The sequence below is a fragment of the Pteropus medius genome, unplaced genomic scaffold, assembly GCF_902729225.1.
Source record: "Pteropus medius unplaced genomic scaffold, Ma_sr-lr_union100, whole genome shotgun sequence".
NCBI lineage: Eukaryota > Metazoa > Chordata > Mammalia > Chiroptera > Pteropodidae > Pteropus > Pteropus medius.
In genome coordinates this window covers 40,624,305-40,648,721 of record NW_024351730.1, presented here as the reverse complement: position 1 = coordinate 40,648,721, position 24,417 = coordinate 40,624,305, and the positions used below count along the sequence as shown (strand labels likewise).

The window sequence follows — 24,417 nt, the reverse complement described above, 5'->3', positions numbered from 1 at the left end:
TCTAGATATTTCAAAACTAAACCTATGCAGATAAATCCCAACCTCTATCAATTACACACTCGAAACGGCTGTATAAACTTACAAAAATTTCAACCCCTAGATATAGGCTCTCTGACCTTGGGGCTGGAGGTTGGTCGTGGTAGGTATTTAATAGGAGAAATCTAAATCATAGGTCTCCTATAAATCATAGATGTAGGTCTTCTTGTTATGACCTTTTGGTATGGTCATCAATAGATATAAGGAATTATTTTAAAACCCTAAAATCTTATAAAGGCAAACACAAAACTTCTCTGTAGGATTTTTTTTTTTTCAGTTTGGAACAGATTTTTTCTTCACTAACCCCTGAAAATGAGCTAATAATAAAACATCACAAACTGAAATTGAAGTTGGCAGGGACAACTCTACTCTGAAATCTGAAGAGACAAGAACATCCAGAGTGATATTTACTCTGAGATCTACTTACCTGGAACAGAAGCCACTGGAGCCATAAACTGGTAAGAATACTTACCTGGTAAATGTGACAAATTGCTGGAGGCTGAGTGTGGACCAGCCCATGTGAAAAAGTCCCAGGGGCTGCAAGCTTAAAGGGGCTCCAAACTATCATAGGCTTTCTCTCTAATTACTTCACTACCAGATTCTGGAAATATCCCCTTTACATCCAGCAAGGAGAGTAACCATTGTGAAACAAGCCTAGACCTTCTCTATAAATAAAGGTCTACATAGGACTTTGCATCATGCAATTTTGAAACTTTATCCCAGCTGAAGAAAACTGAAGCACAGAAAAATAGGTTACCTTTTCTTTAAAAGGGTGCAGATGTTTATGACTATTAATATATACCTGCGATAATGCATTTATATTCTTTGCAAATATTTTGTGAAATAATTTAGTTTACCCATGATTTGTCATCACTATTATAAACAACAGACAATACAAATTGCTGGTGAAGATGTGGAGCAACAGAAACAGAATTCATTCCTGATGGAAATGCAAAATGATAGTTTCTTACAAAGCTAAACATAATCTTACTATATGATCCCTCAATCGTACTCCTAGGTATTTACCAAACACATTTGAAACTAATGTCCACACAAAAACCTGCATTATTGCCAAAGACTGGAAGAAACCAAGATGTAATTTAATGGATAAATGGAGAAGCAAACTGTGAGCATCTACAATGGAATAATATTTAATGATAAAAAGGAATGAGCTATGAAGTCAACAAAAACAGGACTACTAAATGTAACATGATACCCTAGATGGGATCCCAGAACAGAGAAAGGATATTAGGTGAAAACTAAGGAAATATGAATAAAATATATGCTTGATAAATAATAATGCAGCAATATTAGTTCATTAATTGTAACAAATATACCATATTAATATAAGATACTATCGATAGGAAAAGTAGATGTAGTGTACATGAGATCTCTTTGTACTATCTTTGCAACTTTTCTGTAACTTAAAACTATCCTTAAATAAACTGTTCATTAAACCTTATTAAAATTTCTGGAATTTATATATATACATATATATAAATTCATTTAAATAAAAAATATAATGGCATAATAGGTAAATATGAGGAATCTACAAATTCAAAGACATAAAGAGATGGAAAAGGTTTTTTTAAAACTTCTTAATAATGTGAAGAATATTCCAGGAAATCAAAGGTAACAAGAAGAAAATATGAAAAATGATAATTTAGCACATTTGCAAATAGAAAAAAAAGATTAAAAAATGTGATAATCTCAATAGATTCAGAAAAAAATGTAAAAGTCATGGTCATTTATTATAAAAACAACAAATTAAGAGATAGAGGTGAACTCCCATAATCAGATAAAAATATTTTTGAAAAAGCCATACTTAATGATGAATTGTTGAAAGCTTTCCATCTATGATTGGGAGTGACCCAAGGATGTACAGGAGAGGAAAGACTTTATTTCTAATGTCTTTTGTTCTTGCTGGGGTCTGTGAATTAAACTGACAAAAGACAGAATGACAGGGGGGAAAAGCATACAAATTTTATTTGGTTTTAATATTTTTATGTGACATGGGAAAATTCATGGAAAGAAGTGAAAAACTTCACAAAGAAGTGGATTAGATGTGGGGTCTTATATACCATTTTAACAAAGAGTGACAAACTGTGAAGATGTGACAAGACAAAGAAAAAAGGGGTTTGGGCTAGGGCTAGTAAATTGTAGGAAAGTGATTAGGAAGTATATGGGGAAAACTAATGGAAGATAAGGCTAAAATAATATAGTAAGGGTTGTTTGTACAGATTTATTTTGGTGTAGAGCCCCTGTCACTGGTGATAAGAATGTTCTTCTCTTCCTGGTACAGGGAGGGAGCCTTTATAATGGGAAATTTATACTCTGATTTTGGATAGAAAGGAGGAAGGAAGGCAGAGAGAGCCCTTTCTGCATTGCTATTTCTTAACTGCCTTCAGTTCAAAATAATCAGTATGCCAAATTGGCATAGTATGGGGTGATGTGTTCTAATTCCCTGTCTCTATCCAGTGCTATTTAACCCAGTACTGAGAGACTTTTTTGAAGCTATTTGGTAAACTTAGTTTCAATATTTGTTTATCCTTCTTCTAATGCATGCTTCTAATCAGTAGTACAAAAGTTATCAGGTCATTGTCCTTTCATCCTTCTCTGACAGAAAACAATATTTTGATTTTTTTTTTTTAATATTCCAGTGTGGTTTGAAAAGACATTCATCACCCTAGGAAAAAGATAATAGTTGCTATCCTACCAAACATATGAATAAAAATACCCTAATGACTTGTTTTGACTAAAAGGTCTTAGGCAATGTGTTTTACTTCACATAATGAATATATATCATATTATTTATAATTTCAATGAAAACTATAAACATGATAAATTAAAAGTCAATTTAGCTTTTATTTCATTATGAGTTTGGGAAAGAAAACATACGGTTTTTAACATTGTATTGATTTTACCTCAATTGTAATTCAACTATCAAACACATTCATCATAATTTCATTGAAATGGCATATATAAATTGTTCTTTAGTTCAGATTAATTTTAAATCAGTTTTGCAAACCATAAAACACAGAATATAAAAAGTCTAAGTGGACATTAGGCGACTCTTTACTCCAGACAAGTGGTTTCAGATACGTCTTTATTCTGAAAGCTACAATCTGAACATGGTTTCAATGCAGATCAGATACACTTAAGAGCTATCTCATATTTATTCTAATTTCAGATGGAAGACGATTGGACTACAAAATAACTTTTCATCTCCATATAACAAGGATAGAAAGAAGTCTTTTTACTCACCCCACTTGCATATGATTTAAGTAAAAGCAAGTTGTTAATTAGATGTTTTTGCATAGTTAAGAATTCATCATTATGTGCTGTCACTCACATCACTTCCTTTTTTTTCACCCAACGGCGTAATAATGATTTTTAAAGTTTAGTTCTTCTGTCAGTGTCACCTCTTCATCATGGTTATTTGAGCCACTGAATTTTGTTTCTCTCTAGTTTCCTGTTAACATTACCCCATTTTCAAATGACCTATAGTTTAAAATTTAATATTTAGTTTAGGTTTCAGCTTTTTAGTCTGCCAAACTTAAGCCATCTATCTCTTCATGTACTTATTTATCATTCTCCTTCTGTAACTTTTTTGGGATATTAGTAATTTCTAACCGTTTATTTTACATTACATATCATCCTCAGCTTCAAATTTTGCATTTTCAGTGATAAAATGTATAAATGCATTCTTAAACATTTACCATTAATGTCTTATTTTTATTGAACTTACATTAAAGAATATGAGGTGAAATTACAATGAGAAAGTAGTCCAAGAGGTTGAATTAATCATGTTTGGCAAGCAAGAGGTTAGGATGGAAATATACAGGACATGGTAACATTTAAGCTTGATAAACGTTGTTTCTACCCCCAAATTTGTCAATTAGCGTACCAGTATATCTCTATTTTAATCATTATGGCTATTTCAGTTATATACTTTATAGCACAGCAAGTTTATTTTCATTATTTTCATGATTCTTTTTAAAAATTTACTGATCTTTCATTTGTTTTTTCAGATAAATTTCAGAATCACTTCTCATATTTTTAGTAGGCTATTTTTAGAGCAGTTTTATGTTCATAGCGAAAAATGCAGAGAGTTCCTATATACTCTCTGCCCCACCCCAGCCTCCCTATCGACATCCTCCACTACAGTGATACATTTATTACAACAGGCGAACCTACATTAACACGTTATCACCCCAAGTTTATAGTTTACATTAGGGTTCACTCTTGATGTTGTACATTCTATGGATTTGAACAATTGTATAATAATATTTATCCACCATTATAGTATCATACAAAATAATTTTACTGCTCTAAAAATCTTTTGTGTCATACCTATTCATCCTTCCCTTCCCACTAACCCCTGGTAACCACTCGTCTTTTTATTCTCACCATAGCTTTGCCTTTCCAGCTTTGCCTATAGTTGGAATCACAAAGTATGTGGTCTTTAAAGCTTGGCATCTTTCACTTAGTAATATGCATCTAAGGTTTCTCCATGGCTTTTCATGGCTTGATAGCACTGAATAATATTCCATTGTCTATACCACAGTTTATTTATCTATTTACTTACAGAAAGATATCTTTGTTGCTTCCAAGTTTTTGCAGTTATGAAAAGCTGCTATAAACATCTGTGTGCAGGTTTTTTTCGAAGACATAAGTTTTCAGTTCATTTGGGTAAATACCAAGGAGCAGGATGTGGATTGTAAGGTAAAAATATATTTAGCTTTGTAGGAAACCACTAAACTCTTTTCCAAAGTGGCTATACCATTTTACATTCTGACCAGCAATGAATGAGTTCCTATTTCCCCCACATTCTCACCAGCATTTGGTGGTGTCAGTTTTTTGAATTTTGGCCTTTTGAATAGATGTGTAGTGGTATCTCATTGTTTTAATTTGCAATTCCCCAATAACACATGGTATTGAGCATCTTTTCATATGCTTATTTGCCATCTGTGTATGTTTTTTGCTGAGACGTCGGTTCAGATCTTTTGCCCATTTTTAAATCAGATTGTTCAGTTTTAAGAGTTCATTTTTGTTTTGGATAACAGCCCTTTATTAGATTTTTTTTTTGCAAATATTTTCTCTCAGTCTGTGGCTTGTCATCTTATTTTCTTGACAGTGTCTTTGGAAGAACAGAAGTTTTTAATTTTAATGAAAGCCAACTAATCAATTATTTCTTTCATGGATCATGTGTTTGGTACTGTATCTAAAAAGTCATTGCCAGACCCAAGATATCTAGGATTTCTTCTGTTTTATCCTCTAGGGGTTTTATGGTTTTCGCATTTTACATTTAGGTCTTTGATCCATTTTTAGTTAATTTTGATGTAAGGTCTGTGTTTAGATCCATTTTTTGTTGTTGTTGTTGGAAATTTGGACGTCCAGTTGTTCCAGCATCATTTGTTGAAAACACAGTCTTTGCTCCATGATACTGTCTTTGCTTCTTTGTCAAAGATCAGTTAACTATATTTGTGTTGATTTTTTCTGAGTTCTTTATTCTGTTCCATTTATCTCTTTGTCTCTTCTTTCACTAATACCACATTATCCTTATTGCTGTACCTTTATAGTAATTCTTGAAGTTGGATAGTGCACATATTTTTTTTTTATAGTGATCAGTAGCCATGCTTTAGAATCATATAGCTAAATTTAGAAAATGACTGTGGCAGTATTCTCTTTTTTCTTTTAGTTAGAATAATTTATAAAACATTACCAGAATTTCTTTGTAGAAAATATGACTTTACTGGTATTTTTATTATATAAAACAATACAATACATGTTATCTCAGATACCAATTTGTGAATAATCAGGATGATTTCCTAAAAATGAAATTCTAGACCTGATATACACTTGTCTTTTCTTCTATTTATTCTAATGTTATATTTTTAAAAATTTAAATTTTCATGAGCCCATAATCTGAAGACATGATATATAGTCATTTGCTTTTTATAATTCTAATTATTCCAATACCAGGGACCTTTGAGTACATCCTTTTCTTGTTGGCTTGATATGCCAATTTTATTATATGCTAAATGCCTACGTTTATTTTAAGCCTGGTAGGCTACTTTCCACTGAATTTACCACCTGTTTGAGGGCTTGAACTACATTATTTTAAGTATTGTATATTTACATTATTTTATAAAATCTAGTACCATCCCACTCCCCTAAGTCTTTCTCAGATGGACATTCAATTTCAGACCCTTTTGCATCCAGAGCCTTTGTGGAAAGGTGAAGAGAGGTACTGGTGCAGTGAACAGCCACAGGAAGAGTTTCATTTTTTCCCGTCTGCTTTAGATAAAGCCTGATTCCTCCACTCCACTTGTATTTCCTATTGGCCGAATTCAGATATGCTAGTATCTCAGCTTTGTTTGACTCCTGTTGGCATAAACAAGATTAATCGTGCTCATTTCTAAGTTTGTTCTATGTTCTGTGCCAGAAATGAATCTGGGGGGCTCTCAAAACTGTAGTGAATCCCAATACTTCAAATATATTTCACCCCTAATGATACTACATAACGTCACATTTTTCTAGATCACAAATGACAAAATTTTGGCTTCTTGAAGTCAAGATTTTTAGTTTGTAGTTGGTTTAGGATGAGAGATAGAAGGTCTGAATCAGCCCTCTAAATCTCCCTTCAGTCCATTTCCATCACCATTATATCTAGCAGCAATTCTTTGAAAATTTCAGCAGATAAATGTTCTATCCCTATTTTTCAACATTAACACAGGGTTTCCCTTAATCATATATTTTCTTGGTCATTTACATGGGAATTTGAGTAGGAGGAACACTGGATGCCAGTTATAGAGAAAAACAAAAGACATCAGAAGGAGATTCCCTCAAATAATTGTATTTACTTCATAAATATACATACATCTAGATTTGTCTTATCATCTTTTTCAATCATTACAATAGATCACTCCTTTTTCTTCTAATACCAGTACAATCAAATGTCTTATGCTGTGAATTTTATTCCCTTTCTGTATTTTCTGAAATACTTCACTAACAGTTATCCCTGCTCACTCTCAACTACAGTTTGATTCTTATTGTCTTGTAAATAGTTTCAAATCTCTTCTAGTTTCTATTTTTGAAGCTAACACCTCAAAAAAAGTTTCCTATTACTACTGTATTTCTTTACTTCTCAATTCTCTCCAATCGGGTTTATATTCACTTTAGTTTACCTCAACTAAATTAATTAATGTATTCCTTTTCTCTTAATATGATAAACATTTTTCAATCCACTTATTATTAGACTTCTCAGCAGTGTTGAAATCTTGATATACTCTCTTCTCTTGGCTTCCCTGAGACACTACTCTCTGATATTCCTTCTATCTCTTCACCTACTCCATTTTCATATCTTTTATAGGCTCCTCCTAATATATGGCTATACATTTGAGAGTCTTGACCCTGGGTCCTTCTCTCATGCTTAATTTCTTAGTATTCCACTTGCAAATAACCTGCAAGTTTTTATCTTTAAATTGTTCTTCTCCTCTGAGCATCAGACTGTAGAGTCTTCTCTGCTTCCAAATAATAATTATAACCTGAAAAACCTCATGCTAAGTAATTTTTTACTTAAAAAAACAAAAATAAATAATTCCCATTGAAATTAGTGATATGTGATTATTTCAGTAATTAGATAAGTACACCTATGATATTCAATGTTTGCATAATAAAAATATTAATGCAAAATATAACAATGAATGATCTTTTCAGAAAGCAAATCAGAAAATCACCTCTCACCTTCTTTTTAATAAACTTAACTGATCTTTCATTACTTTTATCATAAGACTAAAATCCTTAATCTGGCCTACTTATCTCTACAGCTTCATCCCTCATGATGGCTTCCATTCTCTGTGCCACTCCAGGCCCACTTGTCTTCTTTCAGTTACTAGAACATGCTATCAGGTATTTGCTTATATTGGTCCCTGAACCTAGAGTAACTCCAACTCCTCCATGCCACCGCCTAGCTAAGTTCTATCCTCCCTTCCAATTTCAGTTCAATCATCAGTTCCTTAATGAAGTGTCTGATTGCCTTCACTTGGTGAAATCTTCCTATTTGTCTCTGTGTACCTCTTCTGGAGAGTTCTTATCACTGTTTGGTTTTTAAATTATGTTATGATTATCTAATTATTGGTAGTAGATTTCACGAGGCCTGGAATTTTGTCTTATTTGCTGAGAATTTTATCACTTAGACTCTAGTATAGTGCCTGGCATGTTGTAGGCACTTGATATTTATATGTGAGATGAATGAAAGAAAGGGGGAATCAAAGGGATTTCCCTGGTTTTTATTTTTTAAATCATGAAAGATTTTGAATTATAACAGAAGCTTTGGGGATAAGTCTGTAAATGTTGATTCTTTATTCTTTTGTATTATTTTCTAAATAGTTGTATATATTTTTTTCTTTAATCTACATAATTTTAAATGCTCTTTTTAAATTTTTAAATGATTGAGGGTTTATCCCTCAGGTTTACTTATTTATAATTTTATTACATTTTTCTCGAATTTAATTTCCAGATGGCAGTCTTCAGCTGTTTTTCTGAGTGTTTCAATCTGAGCATCATCTACATTTACTGGATTAGCCCGTGTTGTAGATTTTATTTTATGCATCTCTGCAATCCTTTCTTCTTTTTCAACACAGTATTTTAGGACATTTTTCTGAAAATCTTTTCTAGTGTCAATAAAAGTACATCCTCTCTCAGTTCCAATGACAACATATCTGTTTCATACCCTGCAATGCAGGCCACTTCTGCCTTGGATTTGGCGAGTTCTTCACTCGTGGACTCAAGAGCAGACCACCATCCTGCTCCCTTAGGACTCCCCATCTTCAACTAGCAGGGTAGAAATTGCACTTGGGCCATGATCCCCTAATGCAGTTGCCTCCAGGCAGCACCAGGGTTGGGGGTGCCAAAGGGAAGCGAGTGTGGGCCACACACAAAGTATAATATCCAATATTTGTTCATATTGTAAATAAATATTTGAGTTTTTCTCATACTCTGTTATTCAGATTAATGTTATTCAGATTAATTCCTTTAGGCTATATTATATTCATTGAAGTTGTATAAATATATTTTCATTTGCTCATGCTTTTAAAAGAGGACATCTATGAAAAATTGGTATTTTCTGAGAGCCGGACATGTGGACTGCCTAGACTGTGCTCTCTGTCTTCTGATCATAAAAATTATCTTCCTTTTAATTTTATCTTGCCCAAGTACTATATCCCAATGAACTTTCAGTGTCTTTGCAGACCACTCGACTGAGGGCTAATTCCACCTAGCCTGCTTCACACTTCTCTAACTATAAGAATAAAAATTTATTTTTAAGTAACTTGATATAAATATTTACTTTTGGGGGATACTAAATAATTAATAATAATAATGACAATAATAATAATAATACTTGAAACTTACATAATGATTTTGATGTACCAGGTTTGATATACGTTAAACATCCTAACTCATTTAATCCAAAAAACAGTGCTACAAAATAGGTATTGTTTTGTCATCCTCATTTTTCAAATGTTGAAATCAAAATATAGAGAGGTTAAGTAAGTTGCTTAAGGACACATAGAAAGTAGATATCAAGAGTGGGGTTCTAACTAATGGGAAGGCCATGCTTTTAACCACTAAGCTATATTGCATCTCAAGAACAAAGGCCATTTTACGTTTTTAACTCAACTAATATACCCAGAAAGTCTATATAAGGTAGATTGCATTGACTCCATTTGAAAATGAGAAAACTGAAGTTCAGAAATAGGACATTGGAAATATCTGAGTCCAAATTTGCACTGAGGTCTATTAAGTATCCTTTTACATGAAGCTAACTCTAAACCTACAACTCTCATCCTATCACAGGCAGCCAATGAAAAATCTGGTGACATCTAGAGGGGAGGAGAGTTGTGGGGCTAAGAGAATGAGATGAAGGGTTAAAGAAGTACAAATTAGTAGTTGATAGATGGTCACAGGGATGGGGAGCACGGCATAGGAAAGACAGCGTTGATGTAATGGTGAGGTGGAGAGCTAGAGGAGAGAAAAAGCAATTAAGGGGATTGTTTTATAAACTATATAAATGTCTAACCAATGTACTGTATACTTGAATCTAATAAATTTTTTACAAAAGTATTAAACAAAAAAAATAAATAAAATGTCAAAAAAAGAATACAGTATTCTCAACATTTGTAGTTACCATCGACTCATCTCAATTTTCAACCTTTTCGTGTAGCCTATTGTACAGTGTTCGTGGGGAGGGGGACATGCAAATAAAAAATGTCGACAGAGCTATGTTAAGACTTGTACCTATCACATAGGAGGTACTCATCAAATATTGGTTAATTGAATATATTATTAATTTTGCTTTTCAGTCATCTTTTTGCAAGAGATTTAGTGGACATTCCTCACAGTAGTTGAAAATCAGACACTGTTTTCAGTTTTTAGAATTGTTTTAAAATTTTGTCTTTCTCAGTGTTTTCATTGTTAGGTTAATGTAAATAGACTTTATTTTGTTATTGCATGTTCATAGTACTAAAGGTAGTTTTGGGTAGATGATGTGCATTCAATCAATATTTGTTGAAAGAATAAATGTTGAGAGAAGGCACATATGAGAATTCTATATCTCCCTTCATTGGAAACAAAATTTATTTTAGAATAAAGATTATTTGATTTTAACATGCATAAAAGTATGTTTTTTTTAAAAAATGTCTTAAGGTTTCAACAAAGGTTTTGATTTTTTTCAAATACATGTACTTTTGTGTAAAACCATTAAACATGCTTTAGTTAACCTCATCACAAATAACTTTTTTACACTTTAAAGTATATTTATAGGTATTAACCCTACGAATCTAAATATGTAAGATAGTAATAAATGATGTTGATAAGTTGTAAGTTATTTGCATCATGAGTTAATTATTGATTTATGTAAAATTTTTCAAAGTTTATGAATGATATGGTTAAAATATGCTGTTCTTTTGTTTGGATCTTCATAGCTCAGCCCATTTTTAAGACATTCTGTTCTGAAGAGAACATTTAATGTCACTCTACCAAACCCTTTCCTGAAAAAGAGAGAAAATATTTCTACTATAGAACAAAAAGCCAAACAAAAACACCCAGGAAGCAAACTAAAATCTTCTAAATGGTAAGTGTTCTTGTTCTCACTGAATCATATATTTGCTACGTTTTTACTATACATAGTTTAAGTATCATTCAGAATCTCTAGGTTAGATAACATTTCTTCTGTATTCAGAGCAATATATTTTTATATCTGTTCTAGAAATTAGTTATGTTTATGGCCCTGAAGAGTAATTAACAGTTTATAGTAGAGAATCATCTCCATGCTTCTAGAAAAAAGTGTTAATCTGGTCAAGAATAGCCATTGCATTTTCATTTTTATAATGTCTGCTTTTCATTTGCCTTTAAGGCCAAGATAGGAGAGTTACCCTAATGAGGTGAAGGTAACAGCCTTTCTTTTAATTAGCCTATATTTTTTTAATACAAAGATGTGTAAACAATAATGTCATGCTTTAGTCAATTATTGTGAGATTACATCTCATTGAAACATTTAGGATTTTTGACCAAATTGTACAATCAAACAAGTTTGGACTAAGAATAGATATTCTTAGTAAATATTGATAGATATTAAACTATGGGTTAAATATTTGAGCATATGATAATGCCTGTGACAGTGGTTTAGACTTTTTATTTATTATTTATTTATTTATTTATTTTGTATTTATTTATTTACTTGTAAGATGGGATTGGACTTGAACAATTTGATGTTGCTGTATTCCAGACTAAGATTCCTTTTCATTTCAGTATCCATACCATCCAGTGATATTATATTTCAGGAACCTACTGGGATTATATTAATTTCTCAGGAACTAGATTCTAAACAGAAAATTATTTATTAAAGTAATAAAATATAAAGTTTGATATATCATTACACTACTTATTGGGGCAGATCAAATGCTATCAGAGTTTATTTTTGCTATAGTCTAGACCTCTGCTGTCCATAATGGCAGCCACTAGCTTCAACTGACTATTGAGCACTTGCAATATGACTATTTGAAATTGAGATGTGCTGTAAGTCTAAAATGTATACCAGATGTTGATGACTTCATTTGACAAAATAGACTAAAGTAACTTATTAATAATATTTTTATTTATTACATGGTGAAATAATATTTCAGTATATCGAGTTAAATAAAATATATTATTATTTTACCTCTTTATTTTTACATTTTAAATGTGATCCACAGGCTCAGGCTCATATTATATTTCTATTAAACACTGCTGGACTTGAGCTTCCTTGTTTTAGAATAGTGAATTTAGAATAGTGAATTTAGAATAGTAAATGATGTCAAAAAACAATGTCTATGATAATATCTTATTTTCAATTTCATTGCACACATTATGCTTTCACTTCTATTATATACTTTGTTATGACAAGGAACAAAAGCCCATTAACTATACACAGAATCATTATTAGTCATTAATATGCTGTATTTCATTTTACATACAAATATTTGAAAACTATTTCAATTTATTTAAATCTGTCTTGTTTTTTATGCTATAATTATCATAAATTTCAATTCTATATTTTTGACCCCATAAGAAGTTATTATTATCAATTCTTAAATTATATTCATTTAGATTTACCCACATATTTATCTGTTCCATTGTTCTTAATTCCCTCTTTCATTTCTCTGCTTTGGAATCATTCTTTCTTTTAATGAACTCTTTTTAATATATATGTTCATGCAGGTTTGCCATTGATGAGTTCTCTCAGTTTTTGTTTGAAAACACTTTTATTTCATCTTCATTTTTGAAGAATATGTGTTCTGGATAAAGAATTCCAGGTTCACATGTGTTTTCTTACAACATTTTAAAGATGTCATTGCATTATCTTCTGCCATCTATGATTTCTGATTAAATGGTTTTCATTGGAAGATAACGTATTTTTTATTTATCTGGCTGCTTTTTCATATTTTCTTTATACATTTAAAAATTTTACTTGAATATGCCTAGGTTTCCTTATTCCCTCCACCCCAATACTCCTTGATGTTTGCTAAAGTTCTAGATTGTGTGAGTCAATATCTTTTTATCAGTTGTGGAAAATTCTCACCCATTGCCTTTTAAAATATTGCTTTTGTAACATTCTCTCTCTTCCTATTTTGAAAATGAATTGCAGATATTAAATCTTTTTACTATGTCTCATAGACATGTATCTTGGATTTTTTTTCTATATTATAGATACTCTTTTCTCTCTTTCAGTCTGTATATTTTCTAATGATCTCTAGTTCACTAATCCTCTCTTCAGATGCCGATAAACACATCTTTTGCACTCTTATTATCAATTATATTTTTAAATATATAATTTCTATTCAATTATTGTTTATAAATTCCAGTTACTTGGTGAGATTCTCCATCTTACCAACAATCTTGTTAAATGTTTTACTCTTCATTATTTTAGAAGATATAAAACTCTACTCACCTTTGTATTTGCTTAGTTTGTATCTCTTGATTCTACTTCTTATTTCCTTTGGCTCTACATAGAATAAAACTTAACAAATGCCTTGAGGGGAAAAATGACACAATGTTAGACATTCATTAATGTTCTTCTCTTTTCTTTGGTATTTTGTCCCTTCGGGTCCTGCTGTCATGAACTTGAACTATAAGGTTTATTTCCATAGATCCTGAGAAGGCCAAAATTTCAGCTTACATTCCTATCCACTTTGTGGCTATCTCCTTAGCCTTTTTGCCTTCTGCTTAGGAAATAAAAGAGTCCTATAAGATAACGTAAGGCTCACCTCAAGGTTGTACCTGCCTCACCCTTTTCACCAGGTTCCTGGCCTTCTTTACATGACCTGGTTGTCTGTGTAACTCTTTGTTCTCTTAAATAGATATAAACAGAAATAAATTCTTTAATTTTTCTCAGATACTTAGTCTTCGAAAAGGTACTCTGCCATATCTCAAATTCTTCCTTTACTATAGTTTGCCAAACTCTTTCCCTTTTACCTCTCAAATAATTCCTGAAAGCCTATATCTTGGATGAACATTTATAACTAAAAAGAATACCTACTAGACATGATATATCCTGACATGTAACTATTTACTACTCATCCTCTTACTAAAAGTATGTTTCCTTTTTAAAGAAATATATTTATTTATTAAACTTACAGATTTATTTCTTTGAGGATTATTATTGCCACATTATAAACTAAGAGAACATGTTATGGTGACATGTTTAATTATTTAATTATTTTTACTTGGTGTTACACAAAAATAAGTCCTTCAGACTGATTCTATCTTCTCTGTTTATTCACTCTCCTATCATAACCACCTGAGAACCTCAAAAAATGACATCAGATTTGCATTCAGAATTAGTCTGCATTTCAGTACTGTTTCATTTGAAGGCTCCCTCCAATTAACTTTCAAGAAAAACAATTCTATTTCACAGTTAGAGAGTTTAGTTCTTGACTGAGCTACTACACAACTTTAAATAAAAATGAGTGAGTTGACATGTTCAAGTGGCTGCTATCAGCTCCACCTATGTTTGGGTGAAGGGAGAACAAGAAGTGTGTTGGATGATTGAAAATGGGGAAAGAATCACTATCTGAATGTGAAATACAAAGCTGAGTTCACCAGAATACATTCTCTGGACTTTAGAGGTTTACTGTGAGTCAAACAAGCACATTTTGTTCAACTATTCCTAGACATAACAGAAATGAACATTAAATATTTTTGTTATGCGAAGTCTCATATGTATGAAACAATGAAAAATTGGTATTTCTCCTAGTGTAGGCTCTTGTGTTACAAATACATTTTATACCTAATTTCATTATAAAAGATCTTCATTCCCAGATTATTCATCAATGGATATATGAGTATATTAAATTATATTTTGAAAGTTTTAACAGCTTATCCGGTTCTTTTCTGTTCTTTCAGTTGATACTTCATCTTACCAAATTCACTATTATTATGATGAAACATCCAAACAATTACAGGTATAATATATATTGTGAAACACATTTTTAATTGCTTGAGTCTCCAGCAGAGTCATTAGGACAATCCAAAAGCTAGGATTGCAACATAATATGAAGTACTTGATATCAATGATACTTAGTCAATTTGGTTAGGAAAAAGGTTTTTTCCTCTAATTTTTTTGTAACTTTTTTTTTATTTATTTATTTGAGGTACTATAACTAGAAGAACTGTCTGAAAGAATATTTTGGCTCAGGTTGCAAAGTTTAATAGAGACATCACTTATTAAAACAACTTTTCTTTCTCCACAGATATATTCCAAAGGTATTGTCTATTAATATAAAAGTAAACTGACAGTTCTCTCATAAAGAAGTAATTCTATTTTGATGATGTTCTCCATCAGCCGCTCAAAGGAACATAATTGCTCTTATAACCTCGAGAAACAGAAAAATCTGTTCTTATAAAATGTTTAATTCTGTATTTTTCTTTAAAATTTTTCCTACTACAAAAGCTGTATATATATATATGTATATATACATATACACACACACACAATTTGTTGCATTCTTTCTAAACATATGTCACTAGTGCTTCCACATAAAATATAATGCTGAATAAAGACATCTAATGAAAAGCATTTCTTTTTTACTTTAGAATCTCATTCTCTAACCAAAGAATGCAATTACTTTCAAAATACTAGGCATGCTGAAACAAAATGATGTTATTATATGTATGTGTTATCCACTTGACTTATTTTCTTACTCATCATTTCTCTAAAATTATAAAAGTAGAAAATAAAAATCATAAAAGAAATATTTAATATGTTTTACATTGTGTGAATTTTATGTACAAATAGGAGGAGAAGATGGATAAGCTTAAATATTAAGGCCAAAGACTTATGAGATTAATGTTTTACTTCCAACATGGTCTTGAAAAACAAATCAGTTAGATATAAGGATTTGGATCAATGGTTCTTAATTTTGGGGGTAGCATAAGCCCATATGAACTTTTGATAAAAGCTGTGAAAACTTCATTGATAAAAATATGCTTATGCAAATAACCTTAAATATTAGCATAATTTCAAAGGCTTCAAGTACCTCTGAAATCTTTCAATGTTCTTGTTTAAGGAAGCTTCATCAAAAATATCTCCATTAATGTATCTACAATTAATCTTTCAAGATTGGAACAATAAATCCTAGAATAAATGGTCAATGAATACTTGCTCTTCCATTGGATTAGATTGAATTGAATTGAATTGAATCGAGTCGAATTGAATCAAATTGAATTGAGAAAACAGCACAGAACTGATGGTTGATGGAAACCTTGAGCTCATGTCCTAGCTAGGTAACCCTAGGTAAATTACTGAATCACCTACTTCTGTGTTCTATGGCTGCAAAATAAAGTACTGGTGTGTTAGATCAGCAGTTTTTAAACATAAACGCTGCTTCACCATCACCAAATGAGTTGATAAAATAACACAACTTCCCAATACCTAACAACTCCCTAGCTATTATGATCTGTACTCCGGGATAGAGCCCTGGAATCTGTATTTTCCTTTAGGTGTTTATGTGATGAAGTTAAACTCTAGATCTATAATCCCAAATGTTTTTATCATCCCTATAGTATATATTTTTTCAGCAGTTACCTTTTTATATGTCATGTGAACCACATAAAATATAGATCTGGTTACAGAAAATTCAGACGACCAAGAGCATTTGTGGTGTATTGCATTTGTTGCAATGCTCTTCCATGTATTCTTTTAAGATAAAACTTTATAGAATGATTTTATTGTCTTCTTCTTAATTATATTTATATTATATAATCTGAACATCTGTTCATAGAAGAAAAATAGAAAAATTAAAATTCATAATGTGGGAGAATTTTTCTAGTCATAACTCTTAAGATAATGTATTAATTATTTAATAGAACAATTCTTACATCTAGAAGCTTAATTTTCTTTTCAATTTTCTAAGCAAGAACTAATTGAAAAAACAAAACTAATTGGAAAACCCACACCACACTTCCCACACCACAAACTGATCCTTTCCAATAATTTTATCCAATATGTCTCTTATTTGCTTTAGTTAGTTTGTGTTCATCTCTTTCAATTGAACTATCACTATTACTTAATATTAGGCTTTCTTGAGGAGACTTATATTTTACTTGATAAATATAGAAGTCATTTTAAGACTTTATTTGTTTAGGAATATTTTTAATCATCTCTCTTTAGTGTTACTGCCCAAATTAACTTTAGCTTAATATGTTAATGTTCAGAATATTAAATATTATTACAAAAAGGATTTCATGAACTGGATGATCCCTCATGTGAGCAATCCCAGGATTTAGGCTGTTAATGTTACACTGTAAGGTTTCCCTTATGTTGCCATAATTATCATTAACCATGATAATAAATCAGGGATAACATAAATAAATCCCTGCTACTCACACTAGGGCTTGTTGCCTAGAGTTCCCCATGTGAGAAGCAGTGAAATTGCAAGGAGGAACTATGGCTTACTTTGTGACCTCTAATTCTATGTTCAATTTTAAAGATATTATTTATTTTCTTGTTCTCTGGCGTATTAATTAATATACCTCTTCCAGTCAGCAGCTATTCAAAAACTAGTGTTATACCTCAGTTTTAGCAGCTCTGGAAAATTATTTACCTCTTTATATCTAAGGTTGCTGAGATGTATTTTATGTACCTTTTATTGCATTATTTTAAATGAGACATTCCCAATGATTATCCCTAAATTTGGAGAAAATGCATTGAGCTATTGTTATGGGATTTAGTTTTAAACCTTCAGAAATTAAAAATGTATCTATACAGATAAATCGTACATGATATTAAAAATAGACTAGGAATTTACATCTCTCTCTATATATATCTAGATATACATATAGGTGTTGTAGCCGCCAGCCCCCGATAGACACATGAACCACTAGAAATCAGTGAGTTATAGGAAACACACTCTTTATTCAGCCAGCTGGGTCTGCCAGGGGTACACAGACCCCAAATTAAGCAGCCCCGAAATGTGGAGGTACAGGGTTTTTAAGCCCTAAATCCCATTCTTCATCCTGTTTGAACATACACGTCTATTTTTCTTCTTTTTACTGTCAACCCACACGTCGGTTGTTCAAGCGGGAGGGAGGGTACAGAAGCAGAAAGCTTATTGTTAGAGTGTTATGTTCCCATGGGCGATAGCCAAACAGCAATTTTCCAGCCAGCACATAGGTATAATTTATCTATAGATAGCTTAAAAGCTGAGTGAGTTTTACCGATAAAACTCAAGATAACAAAAGCTTCTTTGAATATAATATTTATATAGGTTAAATATGATTCCTAATATTACTTATACTTAGAATTTTAATAAATGTCAAGTATTAAGAAAATTTTGGAGTCTTGTCTAAGAATTTGCTCTTGTATATATATTTATAGTAAGTACCTCTTCAAATTTTTTTTACCTAATTCTTAAAAAGGTGAGGAGTATGTTTTCTTTATCTGAAAGTAAGATACTTAGTATAGAAGAAAGGATGTAGAATTTTGGGGAGTGTTTGTGAACCAATGGTGTTCAGTCAGAGACAAAACTGAGTGATGGTGATTAACACAGTGAAGAATACAAATTTCTGACCGATGAGAAAACCACATAAAAGGTAACACTAATCCATGAGGTACCAATTAATTTTTCAGAAGGCAGCTTCTATAATGAGGCAACAGATAATTAAAAAACAAACTAACATCTAAAAAGAACATTCAGAACCCATGTCAGGGCCCCCTCAGAACTACATCTGTGTCTAAAATCATATTTTGCTATCTTAAGTAACAAATATTATATAAAAATGACTAATGTGTCAAGAAAGTTTCATTAAACATCGCCTACTTAACATGACATGAAGTGAGTAATATGTTAAAGAAATATGTCCATCGAAAAGAATTAAATTTTTTAATTGATAGTATTTAAAAGATTATAGCTCAACTATTCAGATAATTCAGATATCCAGAATCATATATGCTCTGGTGATATGATTTGATCTTCATGTAAAGTAGATCTTAATGATGAACTATCTTTAGTTTATCTTGGCACCACTCCATATTATTTTCTCTACAGTCAAATAATAAAAGTTAGATTTAACGTTCTTAGCAGATAATGTCATAGGAAAGGCATAAATTCATTACTGAAGCTTATCTTGTTTTCACATGGTTAAATATGTCTTAAATCTTGTTGCAAAATGATTTGTAAAAAGAAAGGCACTATTCCAAAAAATAAAAACTGTATTTTTGAATTTAATCTTGTAAATTGCTTCAGAAGCAAATTGGGATCTCTTTGTAATCTATAGGATTATGTGGAACATGACACTTAAACCCATCTTCTTAGAGAGTGGTCTTTACTTACCTAAATTCTTATTCTTTTTTAAACAATAGTGAGATGAACAAACAATATAGCATTAATCGATCTGGTTTTTTTTTTAAAGAATGATAATATATCGTATGCTGTTTGCTAGGCGTCACAGAGCGAATTTTAACAACAAAAATGGCTAATTTCCCAGATCCTGTGCCTAAAGCCAGCTTTTCCTTCTCAAATAAAGTCATGAAATTAATACTCAGGGATAATTTTTCATGAATGTCAATAAATGTAAACTGCTGATCCTAGAACAAGTTAGTTAACTACCAATTGAAACTTCTGTGCAATAGATCATTGTTTTAGTTGTTAGGAACTGGGCGCCATTGGGAAATGCAGCCCAACGCCAGGAAGGCTGTGGCTGGCTGGCCAAGACCCTGGGAGAGACTCAGTCCACCAACCCTCCGTGGGGTTCATGGACCCCGTGGCTGGAACCTGCTTGCCCCAAGAGCCACAGGGGAGAAAGAGTTCTGAGAGTGCCCCACAGTGCTCAGTGCACAGGCCTCCGGCGCCCTGATGGTTGTGCCCCAGGTCGCATGTGCTGAGTTGTCTCAGGGTCTTACCTGGTCAGAAGAAGGAAAACACTAGTCCTATATTTAAAGTTAAATTTTAAATTCAAAAGAAAAAAATTTTGAAGATTTTGGAGCAAGAAAGTAAGCCGAATGACCTAAATTCTGCAGACAAAATCCAGAAAAAAGTGCCCCTTACCAAGACTTCAGAGAGAAAGGAATAGTCAGGCAATAATTTTTCATAAGCCTCTGGCGTCTTGTTTATCAACTAGTAGTTTCAGAATTATGTCTTCATCACCCATTTTGACCTCGCAGACCTTTAAGGATTAGTTTACGTTTCAGCTCAGCAGTTGAATTCAGCCCAGTGGTAGTGGCTGCCTGCAAACAACGTCGGAAACAGTAACATTCCAAGATATGGCTATTAGACTTTACTCAGGAGGGATGGGAACAATTGACACCTGCTCTGAGGAATTTGTACAGGATGTGATGCTGGGAACAACAACAACCTATTAATAGGCTATCAACTCACCAAACCAGGTATTATTTTCAAGTTGGAATGGGAAGAAGAGCCATGGGATATAGAGGAAGAAATGTTATGAAGACAATCAGAAGACTGGAAAGTTGGTGAGCGGATGGAAATAGAACAGTGAAGATTTGTGAAAGGAGTTGCAACCATACTGAAGAACACCTAGACTGAGGAAAAAGACAGTTTGCTTATATTAGTTTGAATCTGAATTCTCTACTTCATATTATCTAGGTCCTTTCATTTTTTTATCACTTTTCCTCAATCCTCTATTATCTCTGAAAATATGTATATAATGCAACAGTCGGGATACATTTTTCTTAACATACATGTTTGATGTGTTTTCTATAATGTTAGAAGTTATACTCCTTGAAAAAAAGGTATTCAATTTAGCATGCGGAATGTTTTTTAAGGATTCTTGAGATCAATACTTGTGGGATTAGAAGGGAGCAGGATTGAGCAGAGAGAGAAGTTGAACTGCAATCCAAGCTCAACAGCAGTCCTAGTCAACCTACAGAATGGACTTTCAAAGTTGTGTTAAATAGGGCTAAGACGGCTGGCCTTTGTACTTCTGCATAGATTAGTCATTGGGTGTGGGCCACCCCAGGAACAAGCTTGACCTTGTACAAGATGGCTCTCTGCAATCACTTGAAAGTGCTGACAGTTCAAAGCTATCTGGCAATTGTTCAAAACTCCCCAGCAGCTGAGGCAGTAAGTCCTTCACTGAACAGAACTTGGGTACCGTATTACAATGTCCACTACATGAAAGAATGATTTTCCCCCATGAGTTTATTTTACCTTGCTGTAAAAGATACTCTCCTGATACTCTATAGAGATTGATTTTATCTTTTCATAAAACCATTTTAATTATAAGACATGTCATATTCAAAACTTTTGCAAATAAAGGATTATTTATTTCATAAAGGAAATAATTACCCACTAATTTAGATTTTTAGCTTTAGGATAACTGACATATCCACATGTTGACCTTGTTAGAAGTAGGGTTCACCTCTGTGTATGAACACCCTCTGAAATTTTGAATGCTAAATGATTTCCCGCACTGATAGATGCTGACCTGAACTTTCAAACACGATTAGATCAGCATGATAAAGCAGACTTGGAGCAAATTCTAAAAAGCACCTCCCTGTTATTTTGTCACTGGTCACCTCTTACTGTGACTACTCAAGGGGATTTAAGCTAGGACTTTAAAATAAAATTATTTTAAATACCATGCCCTTGATGGCATAAACTTTATCCTTTTTACTTGTCCTAAAATATTTTTATCCAATTACTTCACACTTCTGCCTAGAGAGCTCAGGTTCTACTAGTACCACATATAGGGGATTTATAGTTTCACAATTCTGCTGCTTAAGCCATCTCCATATTGCTTACTTTGTTCATTAAGCTCTTAACTTGAAATCTGATCTTCCCTAGGTTTTCATCCCCTGTATTTGGCCATGAACAATTTAGCCCCTTCAATTTTCCTTTGTGATTAGTCTCATCCCTGAGCCAACCTATTTCTGCTTCAGCTATTTTTCTCTATTGTTAGAGAATTAAGTTCTTATTCCCACCCTTTTAAATCATATAATTATCTCTAAGCTAGATTCTTTTTATGGCACTCGGTCACTTCTCTTATCATCACTAAGTTTTTTCATTGTGTAAATCCTTTCTATCACTAATACAATTTGCTCAACTCTTGAAGACATACATTTTGTGTATTTATTTTTTTTGTAGTGGCAGAGTTTCCAATGCTCTGGTTTAATCTTGTCTGTAAATACTTCAGAGTTTCCACCAGTAGACAGAGAAGACTTATGGCCTCACCAGAACCAATGTGCCATTTAAGATAAATTTGTACAAGAAATATATGCAAGTCCTACGTGTTAAAATAGGCCTTTATATCTACTCACCATTTTTTTCAATTGAAAATCTATTTTGCTTAGCTCTTAGACTTTATTTTGCTTTCTATAGTGATTCATATGTCTTGGGCTAATAGGTTTATTATTTACTCACCAAACAATGTTTCGCTAACATAAACAATATTCATTCTGAAAGCCAGTGTACATTATGATTATTTTGGTTTCAGTTAATAGAGTTTATCTTAAATTCACTGTTACTTTGTGGAAGGAGGTATATGATAACAGCCATAATACCAATTAAAATAGAAATATGACAAGAAAAATAGTCCTATTGGTTATTTTAAAGTGTTATGGTTTCTCTCTAGTAACCAACTCTACCCAAGTTATCCAGACATTCTCTAGTCTATTTTTGACTAAACACTATTGTTAAACAAAAACTTTCATGGTCAAAACCTTTTCTGGAAAAAAAGAAAAAAGTTTGTGTGGGTCCCAAACCTGGCGGGTCCCAGGTCTGGCTGTAATCCGTGCTCACGGCTAGGAATAGGACCCTGAATTTAGAATGTTACATTAGTGTAGTAAGGCCCATGAGCCTAAAATATGTAAACATAATTCAGCTTATTGTATCACACATGTTTGGCTGAATGCCACTGTTGTACTCTGATCTATGTGGAGCCATGCAGTCCTCTGGGAAGCAGAAGGGGAGCACAAGACGGGGAGCAGAAGAAGAGGAGAAAGGGAAGAGCCCACCCCCACAATAGAACTGCACTCCCCACAATAGAAGCGCACTGCTCGCAATAAAGTTGGTGCCTGCCGTTTCAGTCTCATGTCAGCATTCTTCCAACTGGGCGTCTCACCACTGAAACCTTCCCTTCTTGATCAGCTTGGCGCTGACAGTTTGTTAAGCTACATGCTAGCCAGAAAGAGGACCAGGTCCTGGGACATATAGTCGACACCACTCGCAGCAGGGCTAGATGGAAAAAAACAAACATATCTACCATCCTGGAGCTGACAGGGCTCTTTTAAAGATGTAAGTTGTTTTGAAAGAATTTACATTGGCTATAGTAAAAGAAAGCAGGAAAAGATGAAGTAGGTGCAGTTCTAGGATGGATGCATAGTCTGTAAGGAAGAAATATTTACTACTTTTGATTGGCTGTAGGCAACAGTTTGGAAACTTTATGCTTAAGCAGGATGCAGTGGAATCTCTTTATAGAGAGCAGGATGCAGTGGCATCTCTTTATAGAGAGCAGCCTGAAAGTTAATGCAAAGCTCCAATACACGTTCAGGAATGTGAGCAGTCTTTTGTCAGTTGGCCCACAGCTATTAACTAGTTAATTACCCTTGTCTTTTTCTCCCACTTCATAGCCTGCCCTGATTTAATTTAGAATATCTCAGAATTTTTCTCCTGTCACTATAATGTGGAAAATAGTTTTATGAAATAAATTCAGCCAAGTTGGAGAATACAAGACCAATATGCAAAAATTAGTATTATTTCTATACAATGGCAATACACAATCCAAAAAGAATTTTTGAAGAAAAAAATTTTATTTATAATAGCATAAAAAACTAGAATACTTAGGACTAAATTTAACCATGATGCAAGACTGGTATATTACAATCTATAAAACCTTGCTTAAAAAATATTAAAGAAGATCTAAATAAATGGAAAGACATCACATGTTCATAGATTAGAAGCATAATATTGATAAAAAAGAGTTATTTCTCAGCAACATACAGATTAATGCAATTCCTATCAAAATCTAAATGGCTCCGCCCCCCCACCATTTTTTAAGAAGTGGAAGAGCTAACCCTATAATTCACATGGAATTTTAAGGGCCCACAGATAGCTAAGACAACCTTGGTAAAAAAGAGCAAAGTTGAAGCACTTACACTTCTTAATTCCAAAACTGATCACAAAGCTACAGTAATCAAAAGAGTATGGTACAGACATAAGGACCAGTGTATAGATTAATGGAATAAATCTTCATGACCTTGGATTTTTTATGGTTTCTTAGATAGGACACAAACGACAAAAGAAAACAATAAATAAATTGGACTTCATCAAAATTAATAACATTTGTGCATCAAAGGACACTTTCAAGAAAGTGAAAAAACAA

At 32.6% G+C, this 24,417-nt stretch overlaps 1 protein-coding gene across 1 annotated transcript in view; it reads left to right on the top strand.

Annotated features, from left to right (window-relative positions):
- STPG2 (sperm tail PG-rich repeat containing 2) overlaps positions 1 to 24,417 on the top strand; it is a 464,008-nt gene that overhangs the window by 425,481 nt on the left and 14,110 nt on the right. Inside the window, exon 14 of the mRNA XM_039845754.1 lies at positions 11,025 to 11,173. Coding sequence (XP_039701688.1) covers positions 11,025 to 11,173 — 149 coding nt within the window. The remainder of the gene's footprint in view (positions 1 to 11,024; positions 11,174 to 24,417) is intronic.